The following is a 19,014-nucleotide window of genomic DNA, read 5'->3' on the forward strand; positions in this document are numbered from 1 at the left end:
GTGCCGTTGCCCTGTTAGTAGGCGATTTGTTCAAACGTTGGAAAGGCCAAATGGCAAGCACAACGGGAATGCATTCATGTACGGAATGCCGGCAGTGCATTTGACCAACAACAGGGTGTCTAGAGGTCTTTATATAGCGACAATACCATCGAGGTACTGCTGTTGTTGCGTTTCTGCGTCCTCTAGGGTCTTGGTCTCTGCTGCTAATTTATGTTCACCACCGTACTGTTCACCTTCAGCATAACGCGTGCATGGCATTCAATTGTCGAGGGGTTCTCGTATGCTGTGTGGTCTTCATTTCTACAGACCTCATCGTGGGGCGGCATCTTGGTGCCTCGTTAGCAGCACGCGGAACGCTTCAACGGCCTCAGTCAGCATCTGGAAACCGATTTGCCAGTGTTTTCGATGACAGACCCCAGTTATGTACTCCCTTCTTTGGAGTCCTGTTCCAGGTTGGGGGCTGTTCGTTTCCAAAACTTTCACCGGGATCAAATAAATCAAAAACGGATTCAGAGTTTAGTGATTTATGAAGAAACGCTGTTCCGGTTACGTCTTGCCCTTAAACCGTTTCACTCTCTACTCTCCCTTTCGCGCACCCACGGGCACGTTTTATGGATTGACGAATACCGGAAACCGGAACGGGAGTCCCAATCTTGGGACCGTTTCCTGTCGTGTTTCGCTGCCGGTCGGGAAGTCGCTGCGCTGTAGCCTTGTACGAAAGGTATTCCAAACCGAATCAATCATTGTGTCAGTGGGAGTGGGAGAGGTTTATTCCCCGAAATGTGTTCCCCATAGGAATCATTTCGCCATTATCCATTCCTTCACTAAATGATTCCGCTTTTCATAAACTCTTCTTCCGGTGTTCTGGACTGTTCTGTTGACGCGACAGATCGTGATACGAACCTCGACGAACGAGATAAGCCAATGCCAATTAGGGGGAAACCATTTTTAATTGCCCGTCCTGCTACCCGTGCGTGTGTGTGTGTGATTGAGCACGAGCGTATCGAATGCGTGCTTTGGACCGGAAATTTGGGTTCGAAAGGTATCGATGGGATTCTGCATACCTGGCAGTACGGTAAAGAGTTCGCCTCATTTGCCAAGCCAGTCAACATTCCATCGGTTGGCTAATGAATAGCCTAATCCTTCGCGGTTGATTACACTCGTAGCTTCGAACGGAACATCGCTATCGAGATGTCGGGGCTGTTGGGGGCCACCCCTTTTGGGTCCCGAAATTACCTTTCCCCGATTATCATTAGCATTATTAGGTCGATGGAACCAACAAAAAGCGGCCTGGTTCAGCATTTTTCGACGGTGTTCCTGAGCTCGAGTCATGGGAATGGGAATCTATTGCGAGATAAGGCATAATCCTGTTGCTGCAAACGGGCATGAACAGCCAAATGCAAATGGATGAAGATCCGTTGGCGATGCGATGGCCATGATATGACTATCTGCCTTTCGCTGCCATCATTCGGTGGCTGATTTGAATTCAATTCGTGTCCAGTACCCGACAGACCAGAGACCGTGAAGTACGTCTGGTCAAGGTCGAATGCATGCTGCCTAGTACCTAGTACTGTTAGTGCTCTAGCGATGTTGAAATGCCGGCAACTGGCCCGGACTGCCAACCGAACTGAACTAAACTGAACCGAACTGAAGCGAACGCATAATTCAACCGATTTTATGGCGGTGCAGGAACGATAAATTCCCTCCACCATTCACCGTCGGCTTTTGTTTATTTTTAATGAAAATTTATTAATACCTGCTACGCCACCCTTTTGTGCCCGGTTCTGGAGCCGGAGTCTGACGACCATCGACGGCTACTAACCGTAAGATGTGGGGTCAAGGAGGCGGTATGGGTAGAGGTTTCCCCTGAAAGACACCGAAGATCCTCCGATTCACAGCTGAAACGAACGAACGTAGAACGCAATGAAAAAGGGAGCTGATTGTAGCTGATGGTCTCTGGTTTGGTCTCTGGCCATTGCGTCATCGTTGTTTAGATTGGGTTTATTGTGTGTTTACACTCCACGCTGGTTCACTGGTTCTCTCTGGTGCCGGTGCTGCTGGTGCTGCGGCTGGTGATGCGGAATCACTCCATCCGTAGTTCCTTCCGTCTGCGTTTGGCTCGGTAAAATCCCGCAACTGCTTCTGATCGATCTCGGATCAATCGTACAGCTGAGCATCGCATCGATAGACACAGAACAGCATGAGTGAGATGGTGAAGGTGAAAGAGAACAAGAGAGAGAGATAGAGAGGTATAGAAATCGATGAAGGAAAACGAAGAGAAGTGATGAAGGGCAAGAAGACTAATCGGACATTTGGATTCCCTGAAAAAAGGAGGGAGGGAGAAAAAGAGAAATTTTACTCCTCAAACAACCGACACCGAGGCCGAGACCAGGCAGGAGCTTTGGCCGTTTGGCTCGAGAAAAGGTCAAAGTTCATGCTCGACCTCGACTCGAACCGGCTTTTGGGGTGGAGAATTTATTCAAATGCCACCCTCGGTAGCACGGAAGCCCGGTTTGGTGGCTCACTCGGCACACCGCACACCGCGGCACAGGAGCGTAGATCGACTTTTTTTGTGATTTTCCTTTTCTGCCTACCTTAGGTGTCCCTGGCCCAGGTCCTAATCCCAGCCAAAAGGGGTTTCGCTTTCGCTCGTTCGAAGGGAAATAACGGTGGGAGTCGGGCCAGGATCGAGCATTTACATTCCGGGCCCCCTTTTCGATCGTCGCTCTTCGGCTGCAAACATCTGGGACTCTGGGACTCGGCTTATCCTTAACCTCAAAAAGGGAAACATTACCCGGTGGTCAAATGCTCGTGTGTGTGTGTGTGTGTGTGTGTGTGTGTGTGTGTGTGGATGATGAATTCATTCGTCGATTGAGGTTGTGTTTCCTTTTTTTTGCGTCAGTCAGTCAGTCTGCCTGCGTCATTTTATCATTTTTCGATATCATCGGTCTCGGTGTGTTCGGATCCTTGCCAATGCCAATGGGTCCAGTATCTGTCCATGATAGAGTTTTCTCTCCTCTACGACCGATTCGAATGTGCATAGTTGCTCGAAATCCAATCACTTTAGATCCGACGCTTCTCTCGAAGGAAGCATTTCCATCAGAATGCCATTCGATACGCTTCTTTGATTGAATGTTTCCAAGGGTTTCGAAGTTAGTTAGAATTTATTCTATTCTTGTGAGTTTGGCCCACGTTCGCATCACCCCTAATATTCCTAAATGTGTGGAATGGGTTAGCATCACAATTTTGGTGTCGGTCTGCGTATAAAGTGTCTGCAGTTCTTTTGTGCAATCGATTAATTTTGATTTCCTTTTGTTTCCTATATGTATAATGGTCGAAGGTTTCGCATTCGATATCTCGTATTGTCTATGTGCGTTTTGAATGTTAATCTTTTGTGTGGAAGTGAGTTCCAGGTTTTTTTTCGGTTTACTTCCATGTTATGATTGTTTTGTTGATTTTTGTGCAAATATGCAAGATTATTTCGGGGTTTTTTCGGCAATCATTCTAACATTCCGTTTGTTTACAATATTTTTCGTATTTTCTAAGACCATTATTAACGTTTCTGATGATTTCTTTTGAATTTTTTGCTACAGGAGCTTAGTGCTATGCCATTAGCGTAAAGGTCTTCCGCAGCATGTAATGATAATCGCTGTTAACACTAGATATACCGGCAACTATACTATACCTATTTCTACCAGAATGGGTAATGGTAGAACCAGGAAAATGGCTTGTGGTGGTTTTTAGGCTCATGTAATGGCTGGTACATAAGGAGAAAGGCTTCTAGTCTTTATATACTCTTATGATTGTAAAAAAAACAACAGAAAAAACTGTATTAGTAGTGAAAAAATTAAATTGTTCGACGGCTGAACATTCTGTGGGTATGTTGGATAAATTTCCTAAGTATGCAGAAGGTTTGATTGGCTCTGCGACATTTTTAGCGCCTCAAAATCATTACACAAGAAAAAGTTCACGTGCCGATGAAAATTAGAAACAAGTTTGAACATATTTTACGTGTTGACAGAACAAATTTTCTTCAACACTGTCATTTGCACAATGATCGGTCATTCTGGTATGAGATGCAAAATCATAAACTATATTCGTTTCTAATGCATGTCAAATAATTTTGTGTTATTAAAAAGTATACTCTAAGTATAACTTTAAAATTGAAGTGTTCGACTGGTCCAAATGACCGGTCTGGTATATCTAGTGTTAAAAACAAATCATCCTCAGCGATATTGTCTCCATTATGACGCCTCACAACAACCATTTAACAGTTACACAACAGCCAAAGCGTACAGTAAGTCAAAGCGTCGGCCAGCATTTGTCTTACAATTTGAAAGCACAAAGCACCGCTTTGGGGAACCGCTTTCACACTGGCCATTGCCATCTTAAAGCATCGCTACATTATGCCGCTGAGAAGTGCTCCATCGGGGGGAGAGTAATGGTGCACGCCATATTGAATAATGTAGTTCATCAATTCTCTCCGGGTAGGGTCCTCGTTTGTGTTGCCACCCATCAAGTGAAAGACATGATGTGGTCAGTCGTTCGCTCGCTCGCCTTACAACTACTACTGCTACAGCGTCCGCCGGTACCGTTGAACGTAATCAACAACATTCAACGAACGAAGCAGAAAAACAACGATCCATAATGCGTTATCATTATGTTCCTCTCCACCTCCGTGCGGCTGCGAACTGCGTCGCGAACCGTTCTGCATAAACGACTCTCGCTGTCACTGTTCCAGCGAAGCGGAAGCGAAGATGTGCGCCAAGGTACGAGGATAACGAGACTCACACTTTCCCCTGATGGTGCCAAAGGAGAAGCGGATGTGAGTAGTTTGGGCGGCGGGATGAGCTCTCCACCCAACCCAGGGATTGGCCTCTTCAGCGTCATTAAGCCGATGATGGATGGCTTTAAGCAAATTCAAAAGAAGTTGCTCTAATCTCACGAAAGGTCATCCCACCGGACGACGGAGCCGGAGCGCACATCGGAGCACCCAGGGTCCTGGCTACATGTTCGTTACATGCTACTCCATACTTTATTACATCGTTTAATCATCTTTACTTCCACTCCAAGGCACATACCACCACTACTCGGCTGTTTTTCCACACCACCACACGATACGTCGTTGACCACAGCGATGCTTCGGTTCCAGTCCAGTCTCGAGCTCGCTGACGGTTGTTGTATGTTTCGTCCTTTGAGGTTGAAGCGCTTCGTGTTGCCTAGGCTCTCGGGCCTTGTCTCAGCCTCTCACCTTGCTGCTGGTGCTGCTACTGCTGCTTCTCAAACTTCTCCTCCTAAACACCTGGTTGGCCAGCGAAAGGCCGGCCGCTTATCGGAGTATTACAAATGAAATAAAAAGATATAAAAACGGCTTTGCTACGGATTTTATTACGGATCGGCTTGGGCATTGGCGGGCCTTTGCCTCCAAAGGTAGTCCGAGCCGACCGAGACTCGACCCGGATGACCTTTTCCCATGCGTAAAATCCAGCCAGCCAGCAACCTAATCTCGGGCATTCTTCGGGGGCTCCCCGGGTGTAGAAACCGAGAAAGGAGGGACGGAATTGGTGGGGACGATTGGCATTTTATGAGGACGCACACACCGTGGATGGTTCGGGTGCTTGGTGCACATCCAGCAGGCACCTCCATCCCCTTGGCCAGGGGTTTTGTGTTGGGATAATTCGCGAGGTTGTAAAATTGTTGGCCGAAAAATTGCTCCCTTTCTCTTTTTTCTTTCTCTTTCTCTCTGTTTCTCTCTCTTTCTCTCTGTTTCTCTCTCTTTCTCGTGCACTTTCCCTTTTTCTGTTGTTTTCCATCGAGACCATGAAAACGCTTTACGAGCCAGCCTTCATTTATCATATTGGAAATGCGAAATTGAACATCCGAGGGACCACGAGATGGCCACGGTGGTAGCGGTGCTTGATGCTGCTACTGCTGCTGGATCTGCTTGGTTGGATTATGGTTTCATCCCTTTTGCCCTCACCTCACGAAACGGTGTACATTAGAAGCGCGGACTTCGCAAAATGGTTGTTGCCAATACCAATGAGGTGAGGCCACGGACGTCGACAACAGACAACATGGCAACAACCATGCTCTACACCAACACCGCTTGTACACGACACCCCGATAACCTCATGCGCACACACAATCTGTTCATTGTGTTGTACCTGTGTTGAGGTCCATAAAAAAATGCATCCAACAACGAGAAACCCTGGAATGGAATAAACGATCGCTTGGCTTGGTGTTGGCGCGTAATTTCTGCTTCATTTTCGGCTCGTTATGGAACATAAATCAACGCGCGCGCCCAAGGGACTTGACACGTGTCTGACGATAACAGAGGTAGAGATAGATTGAAAACATCTACTTACCGGATAATACACTTACAAGCCGAGGAGAAATGATGACTTAAAGGTCCTCCCTTTGGGGGGGGGAATCCATCCATCGCGGATGGGCTGTCGATGAGCACGACGAAGTGAATGAAGAAAAGCGACGAAGGGACCTTCGTGATTCAATCTAGCCTATAACATGATTTTCTCCTTTCACTTTTCGTTGCAGGCCCCTTTCTACCACTGTTACCGACGCTACTGGTCAACGGTCGGTCCCGCTCGAAGCCCTGACTTGACAAGGTAATATGCAAATCTAGTTACAGCCCCCAAAAGGAGGATGCCGCAGACCTCTTTCGAGTCGCTTGTGCGTTAATCAACTTGGCTCGTTTGGGGAATGCGACACGGATTTCGATCTTAATTGATCCAATCTGCTCACCATGTTTACTATCAGGCACTACCGGCACCGGTGGTGTCGCCATGTCGAAACATGCGTTCGAAGTTACGAAACAGCAAAAATCAATCTTTCCCCTAATTTATTCCGAACCTCGTTTTCTCCGTTCGAACGAAAAACCCAACAGAAGGCAGGAATACACTTGACTGTTCCGTTCGAATCCTTTCGATACTAGACGATAGAAATCGAAAGACAGCGAACCCAGAACCCAAACCACGGGCCACGACATTTCCCTCTGAGGCTGCTGCTTGTTGGAGCTTTGGTGTTGACCGAGAAAATATCAGGTTTTTCGAATTGGTTTGTCCTGATAAAACACAAGCAGCACGCGCATTGTTGAATTATGTGAGACCCGAACCTTGTGTGTTTGCAGCACGTGGATTTTTTGCCCAACGATCGTCACTCGACTGCCTAGCTTCAAAAGAACCGAGAACGTCAAGTTCGGTGCTTCTAGTCAGTGTTTGCATTGGCTTTGTAGACTCACGCACACTCTTGCGTCTTACGATGCAAACCTTCATCAGGGCGGTGGGATCGTGGAATAAATATTCCAGCCAGCACTCTCGTGCGCGAGTTGTCAGGTGAAGAACTTCTTCAAGGTAACGTTTTGTGTTTTACAAAAATCCAATTCCTTCTGCTCCCTGGAATGCCAACCAATTGGATTCAATCCTAATGCAGAGATCCTTCCACCATCGTGACTCGAAACATGAAACCACGGCAACGACGACGACCGCGACGACGCTTTGACCGCTCCATTTTAAGCATTCTTAGCGCATGCCAACTTGGATTGAATTGTCGTTACTGTGCTTTGTGCCCAGAGTGGAACAGTGGAACTCAAGCTAGCACGTTCCAGGGAATCTAATTTCCCAGGAAAAACTTTGTCTTGTCAATCACTCACTCTCTTGTAGCATAAGGATAACTCACGCCGTTTCCGTCTTGCCACACACACACACATGAGCGTAGCGTAAACTTTTATCTAGCAAGTGCTACTAACCACCTCAAAGCACTCTTCAAGGCAAAGTGATCGCCTCCACTCGCTTAAACTCAGTAGCGTGTATTGTGTGTGTGTGTCTTGGAAAACTCGTCGCAAAGTTTGCTTACCTGCTGTTGACCGAATGGAAAGCATTGGATCCGGAAGCCACTACCGGCCTGAGACGTGAGAAGCCAGCGACAAAAACGATTGTCGAGCGTTATGCAAACAAGGTCCCCGCAGCACCTTGTTCCCAGCAGCAGGAAGTAATCCATTTTCCGAATGTCCGAACGGCAACCGCGGAAGTCGCTCAAGGTACGCAAAAGTGCAACGCGATCCCCGTCCCGTTTATAAAATCCTTCAAATCGTCCCGGGGGGCAGAATATATTTTTTCAGAAAATGTTCCTGAAACCCTTCTGTTTCGCTGTTTTGCAGCTTTTCCTTTGCAGTCCAAGTATTGTCGGGAAAAAATGAATGAATGTCTCTGGCGCTTGTGAAGAGACTTCAGTGGACCAGTTATTGTTCTCTCGCTAGCGCTCACAGATTTCGCCATTTTCCGATCCGATCGTCGTCCGTTATCCGTTGGCAGTAACGGCAGGAAGTATCATGGTGATGGTCCTCAGACCCCACTCTCCGGGCACCATCCAATGATTGCGGTTCGAAACAAATGGTTCGGCCTCTCTCCGACATCCCCTTTACCCGACCGGTCCCGGCCCGTGTCACTGGACGAATGGCGCGAGCTATCGCGCAGCCCGCATCCGGACATCATTGCAACTATGAATTCGTTGACCTAAATTTATTCCAATTTGCATTAATAAATTACCCATCTTCCGGGGATGGCAGGGGTAGGGACAGGGGCACACCGTGACCGAGTAGCCCCAGTACCATGGGCACGGCACGGTACGATCCGCTGCCGAGATGAGGCTCATTTGAAACGCCATTGTTTGCAAATGATGACCGAAGGAATCATAGCAACCCGGGTCCCAGATAACGATCGTAACAATAAATTTTCGCCTTTCGCCATCTTTTTTCCCTGCTTGCTTGCTCTGCACGAGCGCCCGAACTTCATTAGCGACAGCTTCGACCGCGACACACACACACACAGACAGACACCGACCGGATCCTTCGAGTTTACTCTGGAGGAACGATGTTGTGGTGGTGGAGTGCCGTGAGCTGTTCGGTTTGGTTCGACGCCAGGACCAAGAGAGGGCTGCTGAGAGGCGCTTTTGGTTGTTATTGTAGGGCCGCACACTCTCCAACCCCTCCTTCCACCTCCACTACCATCAAAAGGCGTGTGTCAACGGTGCTTGGGGGGAAAAATGATGGCCTCCACTCGGTGGCAAACGATCAGCGAACTGTAAGGGTGCGGAAAGAGAGAGAGAGAGAGCGGATGGTGGAGCTCTTCCGTTCGTCCCCTTCTACCCCGCTACGCGAAGGTGGTAAAGGCTCAGCTCGAAATCGAATAAAAGTTAATTTCATCCACTTACGGAAGCCCACGAGTGACATTCGACAGATACCCTTCGACGACAGGCGGCGAAGGGACCCTAAAATGACGAGAAGGATGTGAGAGGAGAACTCCCCCCAAAGGCCACCTGCCCCCACTCCCACTCCACGATGTGTGGGTTCAATCGGAAAACCAAAATAGGGCTTTTCGTGCGATTGGCGGTAGGCTGGAAGGCCGGGCTGGGCTGGGTTTTCGATTAGTTTCGGAATTTTCGGAGAGATATTTGTGTGTGCGTGTGTGTGTCGGTGAGGGGGAAGGGGAATGTGCTTGAGTATGTGGTGCTGGAATCCTCGGTTGGTGGCGTAACTGCGCCATGAATTGCCGTCGGCAAATGGCGCTCTGGTAGTTACATTTTTCACCATCAACCCGATCTCGGAAGGTGGTAAAGGTGTTGCCTCATTATGCTTATTGCTCCGCCCTATCTCCACTCAGCATTGCGCGTTTTGCAGGGGAGGGAGGGGCTCTGAACACATTGATCGTCTTCATGTGTCGTCGTTTTTCTTTTTCGCTTTTTTCGATTTACGGTTAGAGTTTTCCAATCACGCTATCCAACAAAATGCAAAGAATTGTATTATGTTGGTTGACAAAATGTAAATATTTTTCCAAACGCAGTTTATGGAATGGTTTTAACTATTAGACTGTTAGAACACTTTTCCACAGTTTCATTTTTTGAACTGATTGAAGATACCCTTCCGTTAATTAGCTCGTGATGCCAGTTTAAATATTATTTTTTTACAGTTGTTAAGAAGAGGTTTCCTTTATTTTCAGAAACTCAATTTACAAAATTAATATTTTTTTTCTACCATAATTAAGTAATTTGCATGTTGAAGGAGAACGAGGAGGCATCTGACTTTTTTCTTTAGTTATTTTATTAGTAAATCATATTAAGAAAGAGCACAAAAAATAAGTTTTCCAATAAGTATAACAAAAGTAATTTAAGTTTTAAGATGTTACTAACAACAACACCCGCTCCGTTGATTGTGCGCTCCGAGACATAGTCCAGAAGTAATGGAAACTGGAAAAGTTTTCGATATTTAATGAAAAGAAAACTAAACTAGTTTACTTTTGTAATGGCTTTCATCGTGGAGCTCAAAGAAAACCAAACATTTTTCCCCGCTTCGCAACTCGACACAACTCTCGTGCGCACACACACACACACACACACACACACACACACACACACACACTGCACCGCGATGCATTGTGAGCATTCTTGTGAATGCAGCAAATTATTCCGATTAAAACCCCGAATGGCGCCGTTGCAGCCACCAGCGGACCATGAATTTTCATTCGGACTTTTCGGACACTCCGTCCGCACACACCCACCCCGCAACTCCATTCCATTCATTCTTTGGCTGGTTGGCTTTTCGACAAAAAATTCCAAATATTGATACCCGTCCTTTTTTTTGTCGGTGTGTGTTTGGTTGTTTGGTTTTGCTTTTGGATGGAAAAAAAACTGGAGGTCAAAAATGAAACAACGCAATAGCGTTGGTGGTGGTGGATGGTGTAACGAACGTGCGGCCATTTTTAGTATGCCGCTCGTCTGACCCCACATCTGGTGTGGTGTGTGTGTGTGTGTTTGTGGTCCCGAAGGGAGGGTAGGGGTGGGTTAAAACTTTCCGGCCAATGCAGCACTTTTCTGCAGCAGCATCAATTCACATTCATTACAATTTTGTAGTGCATGAACTAGTGAACGTGGCGTGGCCAGTCGACCATCCGTGGGCATCCCTTTTTGTAATTTTGTTCTCTGCGGCCACCCCGTGTTTCAGCATTACAATCGAGCGAAGCGGCCAATGGTTGGTGCCAGTGCCATCAGCAGTGGGTTTTTGGGAGGTTTTGTTAACTTGATTTCATGTGTGTTCGCTCACTCGCTCGCATGTGTGTGTGTGTGTGTGTCGAGTGGTGCGTGCGCCCATCGCCATTCCATTTGTGTTCGTTCACCCTTCAAAGCATGTCTACATTTTCCTCTTGTCTACTTCGTACTACACCCTGCCGGGAGTGCCTTTTCACACTTTCAACCCGTTTTGCTTTGGAATTGGAATCCGAAGCGCTCGAGTAACAACGCATACACACACACACGCAGAACGCTCAATACAAGTTGTGGCCTCATTTACTGGCGCATTTGTCGTGCGGGGCACCAGCAGCGACAGTGTGAAGCCGTGTTGTGCAGAATAGAGAGGAACCACAAACCCCCTCTTTCCGGCTCCCTTTCGCCTCCACCGTTTGCAGAGTGATTGATAGTAATGGAAGTTTCTGAACTTACCCTCGGCGAGCTGTCTACGGGCTGTCACAAGGGGTCCACAGCCCCGTTTAGCCTATCCATCCATGGCCTTTGGACAGCAGCTGCAGGATCTGATTGCTTCAGGCGGGCGCTTCTCGTTACGTAAGCTTCATCGATCGTCAGCGCTGGCGATGGTCTAGCCTAGTGGCGAGATAAAGTTTTGCCTGGGAACCTCCAGGGACGATGGGCGGGGACCCACAAAGTGCCGTAAGGGAATCGCGCTGGTCAGGACATCTCTACAGAACTGTCACTGTCTCTGCTTCGAGGCCCTTCGACGCGGTGCGGTGTAGATAAGGTGGTCATCAGCTTTGCATAAGCACAGTTAAATGATAGTTTGTGCAAATATTTCAACACTTTTAATGGCTCTAGTAGGGTCCTACGATGTAGCGCAAGCGATTGGATTTTCGTCTCATTTCGACCCATAAATTCTGTGTTTTATTTTGAATCTACAAACAGGAGGTTTACTGGAAATTAGCCCATCACCACATCACACTAATCGGTGATCTACGGTGAGACTGTGCACGGCGATTGCATTGAGTAAGTGATCCGGCAGTGAGTCGAGCGGATTTTCGGACAAATCAAGCGAATAAACTCTAAAGTATGGTACGCGTGGTTGTGTGGCCAACCTTCGTATGTTGTTCCGCGAAACATCCAGCACCTGAAGGAGCTTCAACTGATGGAGCTGCTCGAATGGAAAGCTGTTCAGTCTGTTCTCCGAAAGATCAAGCGCTTGCAGGAACCGCAGTGTAAACATTCGTTGGTCTACCTCTTCCAACCGATTTTCCGCTAACGCCAGGTAGTGCAGGTGGAACTTTTGGCCGGTCGACGCCCAGCGAAGTGATTGGATGCGGTTGGAATTGGCAATCAGCGTGCGGTAGTGTGGTTGAAGTTCCAAATCCGTCAACTGGTTGCCGGAAACGTCTAGCAGGGCAATGACGGTGTAACGGTCCAGTAGCTCCAGGTCGGTTAGGTTGTTGTGCGATATGTTGAGTGATTGGATCGGTATCTGCAGCAGCAAACTTTCAACGTCGATGCTAGTGAGCGAGTTGTTGGCAACGTTTAATACCTCCAGCGATATTCCATTTAGTGCCGGGTGTCCTGGTATTGTGGAGAGTCTGTTGCTCTCTAGGTTGATCAGCTTCAGGTTGATTAACTCCTTGAACCACAAAGGATCAACGGCTGTTAGGTGGTTAAACGAAAGATCGATCTCTACCAGCTGCTGACTGTCCCGGAATGTGTCGGATGGAAGGTTGGTGAGTCTATTGTGCGCGTACGAAACCGTTTGTAGCTGATGTTGACCTTTCAGCAGCTCCGAAGACATCGCAGTCATCAGTGAACCACTGATCGTGAGGTGTTCTAGTCGCAGTAGATAAAGTGCGTCTTCCTCAATCCTTTCGAGCACCTCCGAGCCAACTTCCAAGTGTTTTAAGTCAGGCAGGAAGGTGAAATGATTGGCAAAGAGGATACGAATCGAAGTGTCTCGAAGGAGAAGCCTCTCCGTGCTTTGATACGCTTGAAAGTGGACACTCTGTAGCTCGAGTTTGCTGTTCCCCGTGAGATCGAGAGCAAGCACTGGACCACTGAATGCAGGAATTTCGGTCAAATTGTTATGCGTAAGTCCGATGCTTATCGGCATTGTCTGACCGGTTCTGGTCAAGGGACTTGCAAGACAGTTCTGATCCACCGACAGTAGCGCATTGTTGGACAGTTCGAGGGTCGTAAGCATGGGATATCGATGCTCGCTACAGATCTCACTGAACGAATCAATTCGATTACCGCTCAATGAAAGTTCCTGCAGCTCGTCAAATACACTCGGTCCAAGATCCTGAAGTGAGCTGATGTCGTTCGTATCGGCATGCAGAAAGTGGAGTTTGGTGCCCGCCAGACCTCGTCCATCTAGCCGCGTGAGATGATTGCCGTTCAGATTAAGGTAGCGAATCGGTGAACCGTAAAAGGCGGAACCTTCGATGGTAGTTAGCGCGTTGTGTGACAAATCAACCGAATGTAGTCTTGATAGACCCGCGAAAGTATTCGTTTTGACGATAGTCAAACGATTGTAGCTACAGGTGACGTGTTGCAGATGATCGTTCGACTTGAACAGTAACGGTGATAGCTCCGTAATGCGATTGTTGTCCAGGTAGAGTGTATCGAGTAGTGGCAGGTCTTGAAAGGCATCTTGGTCGATCGTTTCGATCGCATTTCCATATAGCATCAAACTCTGCACGGGCTGTTGTTTATTTGACTGTCCTTTGATTCTTCGAATAGCTCGCAGGTGATTGTTTTGCAGCAAAAGTTCCGTCGTTTGTAGTGCTATCGGAGGCAGTTGCTGTAATCTGTTTCCCTGTAAATTCAGGTATAGGAGCTGCGTCTGAAGCGGAGAAAGCAACGTTTCATTGGATGAATACTCGATCCTATTGTTACTCAAGTCTAGATGCTTCAAGTAAGCCAACTCATTCAAACTATTCGCTGGTTCGATTCTTTTGAGCAGATTCCCCTCGAGGTGTAGCTCTTGCAGCCTCCTGTTGGAGCCCAGAAGCCCCGTTGGGAGTGTCCGGAAGAAGTTGTACGACAAATCGAGATACTTTAGCTCCTTCAGAGCGACAAACGCGTTTCGATGCAACGCATCTAGTAGGTTCCCTCGCAGTCGTAGCTCTTTTAGTTCACCAAGCATCACCAAAAGCCCCGGGTTTAGCTTAGCAAGACTGTTGTAACTAAGATCGAGGACTTGCAGACGGCGTAACGGTTGAAGCACCGTTCCATCGAGGGCAGTGATTTGATTCCAGCTCAGATTAAGGAACGTTAGGCCTTCCAGTGAGCCAAACGAGGCCGGCTCCACGAACGTAATCTCATTCTCGCTCACTGATAGCGACTCCAGATGGGCCACCTCCCGGAACTGCTCGCTTCGTATCGTTTGCAACCGGTTGTTACGCATCGACAGTGACTTCAGGCGTGGCAGGTGACCGGAAAACGCATCGGTTGGCACTTCGGTCAGCAGATTATTGTCGAGCCAAAGTGTGGTTAACCGTTCGAAAGACCGGAACGCATCCTGGTGCACCGTATGAGCTAGGGTCGAAATGTGCAGCTGGACAACCCGGTCACCGAGAGGACACCTTTCGTGGAGCAACTCGGACAATATCACGGGATAAGAGCGTTCAGATTCTAAAGAGCACATACGTCCAGTGCCGGTGGCCTGTGGCTGCTCCCTCGAAGTGTCTTTAGATAGGTGTTCTTCGTTCGTGCTAATGGCATAAGTTGTTGATTCGATTTCCGCATCGATCACAAACGCTACACAGACGCTTGTCATCGCACCGAGCACAAGAAGAAACCGAGTCGTAGCCATTGATTACGTCGTCGTTTTCGAAATAAATTCTTTAAAAACCTTTAAATCTTTTCACTAATCCAGTTGATAACACGACAAGATGCACGCCAGGAGGCAAATACTAAACTGATGCAACTGACACACGATGCGTACGCACGTCGTTGCGTGCGGTGGCGATTGGTTGTGGAATCTGTTTCAAGGTTGACGGACCCCTTGATAACCTTTCGCTTCGATCCTCTGCATTGCCACTGATAGCTGGCTGGAACCGTTTTTCTGAGACATAATGTGATGTGACAGAGTGTTATACTCTTTTTTTATATAACTTTTGCATTATTTTCTGCCTCATTTACTGCGTGATTGAATGCTGTGGCAAATCGCGAGCGAGATAAGAAGAGAGCCATTACATTCGATTCCCGGAATGGCACAACTTGCCCACAAGCTTATGTTTTCTGTCGTAGCATTCAGTAACAACGATGCGACGGCGACAGGAAATTTCGCTTTGCAGTTCCCGTTTGCATCCGTAAACAGCGGTTCCATTTCCGGGCCGACGCTTTCTGGGATGGCAAAAATAAACCTTTTCAATTCAACGATCAATGTTCCACCGATGAGCAGGAAGCCCCCGAAGACACAAGAGCATGATGGGCTCGTGCATTCGGAAAGGGAATTAATTGATGTTTTTCAAACACGTTTTCCATCATCATCATCCAACCAAACGAACCGTACCTTGTAACGCGCCGCGCTGGAAGGACAACACGAAAACATCAGAACAAAATGACGAAAAATAAAACCATTGGCCCCCGGAGCTGTTTGTGCCAATACTCGTACCAATTTCGATTCGAATGCATCATAATTATGTCCTCCGATGTCCATCGTCGTCGTCGTCGTCGTTGCCGATTCCGGAGCGCAGAGCCTGGGGTATATTTTATGGCCTTTTTCAGTTTTCCGAAAAATAAGGCGAGCGTATGGCCACACAGAACACCACGATTCGCGCTCGGATACGATCCGCAAATATGTTTTACTTCTGCCTGGCTGTTCTCGCAAACAATCGCAAACATATTGTGTTGTCGGGACGGCGCGTGATCGGCGGAAACCGGAAGCCAACCAGTAATGAGATCCGGCGGCCGTCGACTTTGGAAAGGCACCGATGGCCGACCGACTGGCTGGCTAGCAGTGTGCAAAGGACAATTATTATTGCTTTCCACTTTCGCGGTTCGCGGCGCAAATGAATTGGTCCGCGTTTTTTGTGTTTGTGTGTGTGTGTGTGTGTGTGTGTGTGTGTATGTGACCGCGTCTACCGTCTGCTGTGGCCGAGCTTGTTTTATGTGGCTATTAAAGCACAAAATATTGCCATTATTTCCGATTATTTAGCAATAAATTGTGTTCGGATCGGAGCAGTCGAGCTCTGGAACCGGAAACACGACCGTGATCGCCATTGCCATGTTGCCGAGGTTCGTGGAAGTTACCATCGATCGTACGATGGACCGACCGTAGAGGCTGCGATTCTAAATTTTATTTCTCCGATTCGGCGGCGGATGGTCTGCTCACGGAACTTGAGCTTCAATATTGAGTTGTGCTCGTTACGGACGGTGTGAAGTGGCAGTCCACTCGAGTCTCCTGCTCTATGGATGCTCCATCGATAGTCTTGAAGGACTCGCTGGTTGTACCGGAACACTCCGGCAAATCCCCCCGACCGAACCGAACGAGAACGCGAAAAACAATCAATAAACTGGCGAAGCAAAATATTGTTGCCAAAGAGGGAAGAGTGTCCTCTTCCTTGGCACTCCTCTTGGTTGCACTTGACAAATGCGTCATCAGCAGCAGCAGCAGCAGCAGCAGTAGTTGAATAGCAAGTGATGCTAAGCCCGATGGGATGCTGCATCGCGCCACGCTCGGCCAATAAGTATTAGGTCAGTCGGAGGATTATGACCGTACTTCGATCCGTTCTCAATGGCTCTAGTGACCTGACGGCCGAGTTCCTGAGTGAGTCAGTCAGTCAGCATTTTTTTTTGTCAGCCACAATCCATCACATTTTGAAAGCAAACGGGATCATAAAAGATGTGTTTTCATATCATATCGCGATTATTCATGCGAATGGGGCGATGAATTATGTTTTCAATCCACTTCGCCAGGATGGTCGGGCATCGCCAGGATGTCAGCTGGTCGGTCGGCAAGGCCATTATGCTGCTTTGAAAGACATCCTGATGAAGGCAGATTGATGATGATACACACTCACGCGCGCCGCTTGGTGTGAATAGAATCCTTCCCAGGGAATAATCCCCGGTCGACTGGGCACATCGTCATCAGCTGTGGTGCGATCGATCGGGGTTAGCATAAGCGCAACCGAGTGAGTTGCATTTGGATTCGCCACATGATGGAATCAATCAATTAGCAGCACGGAACGCGAGCATCGCTTTGACACATCATCATTCGTCTTTTGTGCATTCTTTGTCGACTCCAACGGCGACTCGTCACTGCGTTCTGAACGGAAATGTGGTGCATCTCGCAGCATTATGGAAGAATTATGTCATAAAGCATGGAACAGTTAATATTTGGCCGCTTTTTTTAATCATTGCAGCGCGCCTAGTGATCACTTTGCCATTCTGTTGGCATCAGCTTTTAATTATTGTAGTCTGCGTATTTAGTGATCTACGCCTTTAAAAATTATCGCCTATAGAAAACAAAAGGCAAAAAACAAAACTACACACTCACTATTAAAACTCGATTTGCCAGGAGAAAAAACCGTGAAAGTCTTAAAATTTCCAAACTCAACTCAAAATACCATATGGAAACGTTACTGGAGGACTTTTACCTGGATTTTAGCGAAATAAAACAGCCGAAAAAGTGTAACAAAAGTGTAACGAATGCTCGATTCTGCAGACAAAGGTGGGTCGACAATCTTGGAGCATAATTCCACTAAAAAAACTCACGACAGTCGACATAACAGTTCGGCAAATATGTTTAAATGAAGTTTCAGGATCGTATTATGCCAGAAAGTAGCCAAATAGGACCCTAGAGCACAGCTTGATTGCCCAAATCCGTGCAGGGAAGCTGTATGAACAAGTGTTGACCGAATTCAAACCATGCATTTCGATGGACGGTGGAACACTTGTAAAAATGCATTTCGAAAAATATCGGGCTACCGATTTGACTTTGCCAATCATAGAAGGAATGGTTTAGGAAGGGTTTGGTTTATGTAAGAATATAAATTTGCCCGTAAGATGATGACTTGGGATGGGATTGACATTGTGGCGACAAATCAAATGTTTTCCCCATTGGGGCAACGTTCATTCGGAATTTGTGCAAGAAAAGAGTGTCTACAGAAAAGGATTTTGTTCTTCATTTGTCCACCAATGATCATGTGTAAGTTTGGCATGATTTAGACACCTGTTCTTAACGAAGGTATGGAATTAATTGTTTGCATTCAAATAGATCGATTTCATAGGGAAAGCTATCAATCCACCAAAATGTCTCGATTTTCGTTCCATTCAATTTCTATTGGACAATTATTATAAAGAAACTGAAAAAGTATCTCAGAAATCTATAAAAAAAAACTAACTGAAATTAAGGTAAGGTGCAACAAAAGGGCAAATGGTAGGTCACATCATTTGGTAGGTCAGTACTGTGCAAATAGTCTTATAAAAAAACTAATGATTAATCAATATTCCTATTAAAGGGAATAAGAAAACCTACAAAATGACACCTTTCCTTTCTTTATACGTCATTTTTTGGCTGAGATATGACCTATTTTGTGCGGCCAAGTATTAACTGTTCCATGCTTTAAAAACTCTTCACTCATACTGTTCCCTTTTTTCTTTCTCTCTCTCTCTCTCTCTCTCTCTTTCCAGCCAAACACACAGCCAAGAGTCTAGCCACAATCCACGATATCGCACGGAAACGATGGGGAATCGACGGTCGGAGCAACAAAGCGCTAACCGTTGAGTCGTAGAGCCATCGGACGAGCACGGGAACCATGCGGGAGAGGGTTCGCAAAGCTGCACGGCGGCAGCAGTGATGAATGCCCGAACGGAACCGAGAACGGAACCACGCCTGAGTCCTGAGCAGGGTATGCGATCCAGCGACGAGACTCGTGTTGGAGAGCAGGACTCGTGAACAGGTGCGCGGTTGTTCCCGCAGATCGTGTGTGTGTGTCTATATCCTAGAGTGTGTGTGTG

The 19,014-nt window shown here is 47.3% G+C and overlaps 2 protein-coding genes across 5 annotated transcripts in view; one reads left to right on the forward strand and one right to left on the reverse strand.

The window, feature by feature from the left end:
• LOC125954609 (potassium voltage-gated channel protein Shal) overlaps positions 1-19,014 on the forward strand; it is a 55,591-nt gene that overhangs the window by 12,382 nt on the left and 24,195 nt on the right. For all 4 annotated transcript variants that reach the window (XR_007469047.1, XM_049685063.1, XM_049685062.1 and 1 more), the window contains exons 2-3: positions 6,553-6,623; positions 18,688-19,014. The exon at positions 18,688-19,014 is cut by the window's right edge and continues 1,392 nt beyond it. The gene's annotated coding sequence lies outside the window, so the exon portion shown is untranslated. The remainder of the gene's footprint in view (positions 1-6,552; positions 6,624-18,687) is intronic.
• LOC125954588 (protein artichoke-like) lies at positions 1,076-14,938 on the reverse strand. The gene is made up of 2 exons (XM_049685026.1): positions 11,506-14,938; positions 1,076-2,169 (listed from the first exon to the last, which is right to left on the reverse strand). Exon 1 carries the CDS (start codon positions 14,861-14,863, stop codon positions 12,011-12,013), a length of 2,853 nt encoding a protein of 950 aa, XP_049540983.1. The 5' UTR covers positions 14,864-14,938; the 3' UTR covers positions 1,076-2,169; positions 11,506-12,010.

Source organism: Anopheles darlingi, chromosome 3 (genome assembly GCF_943734745.1).
Source record: "Anopheles darlingi chromosome 3, idAnoDarlMG_H_01, whole genome shotgun sequence".
In the NCBI taxonomy this organism is placed as follows: domain Eukaryota; kingdom Metazoa; phylum Arthropoda; class Insecta; order Diptera; family Culicidae; genus Anopheles; species Anopheles darlingi.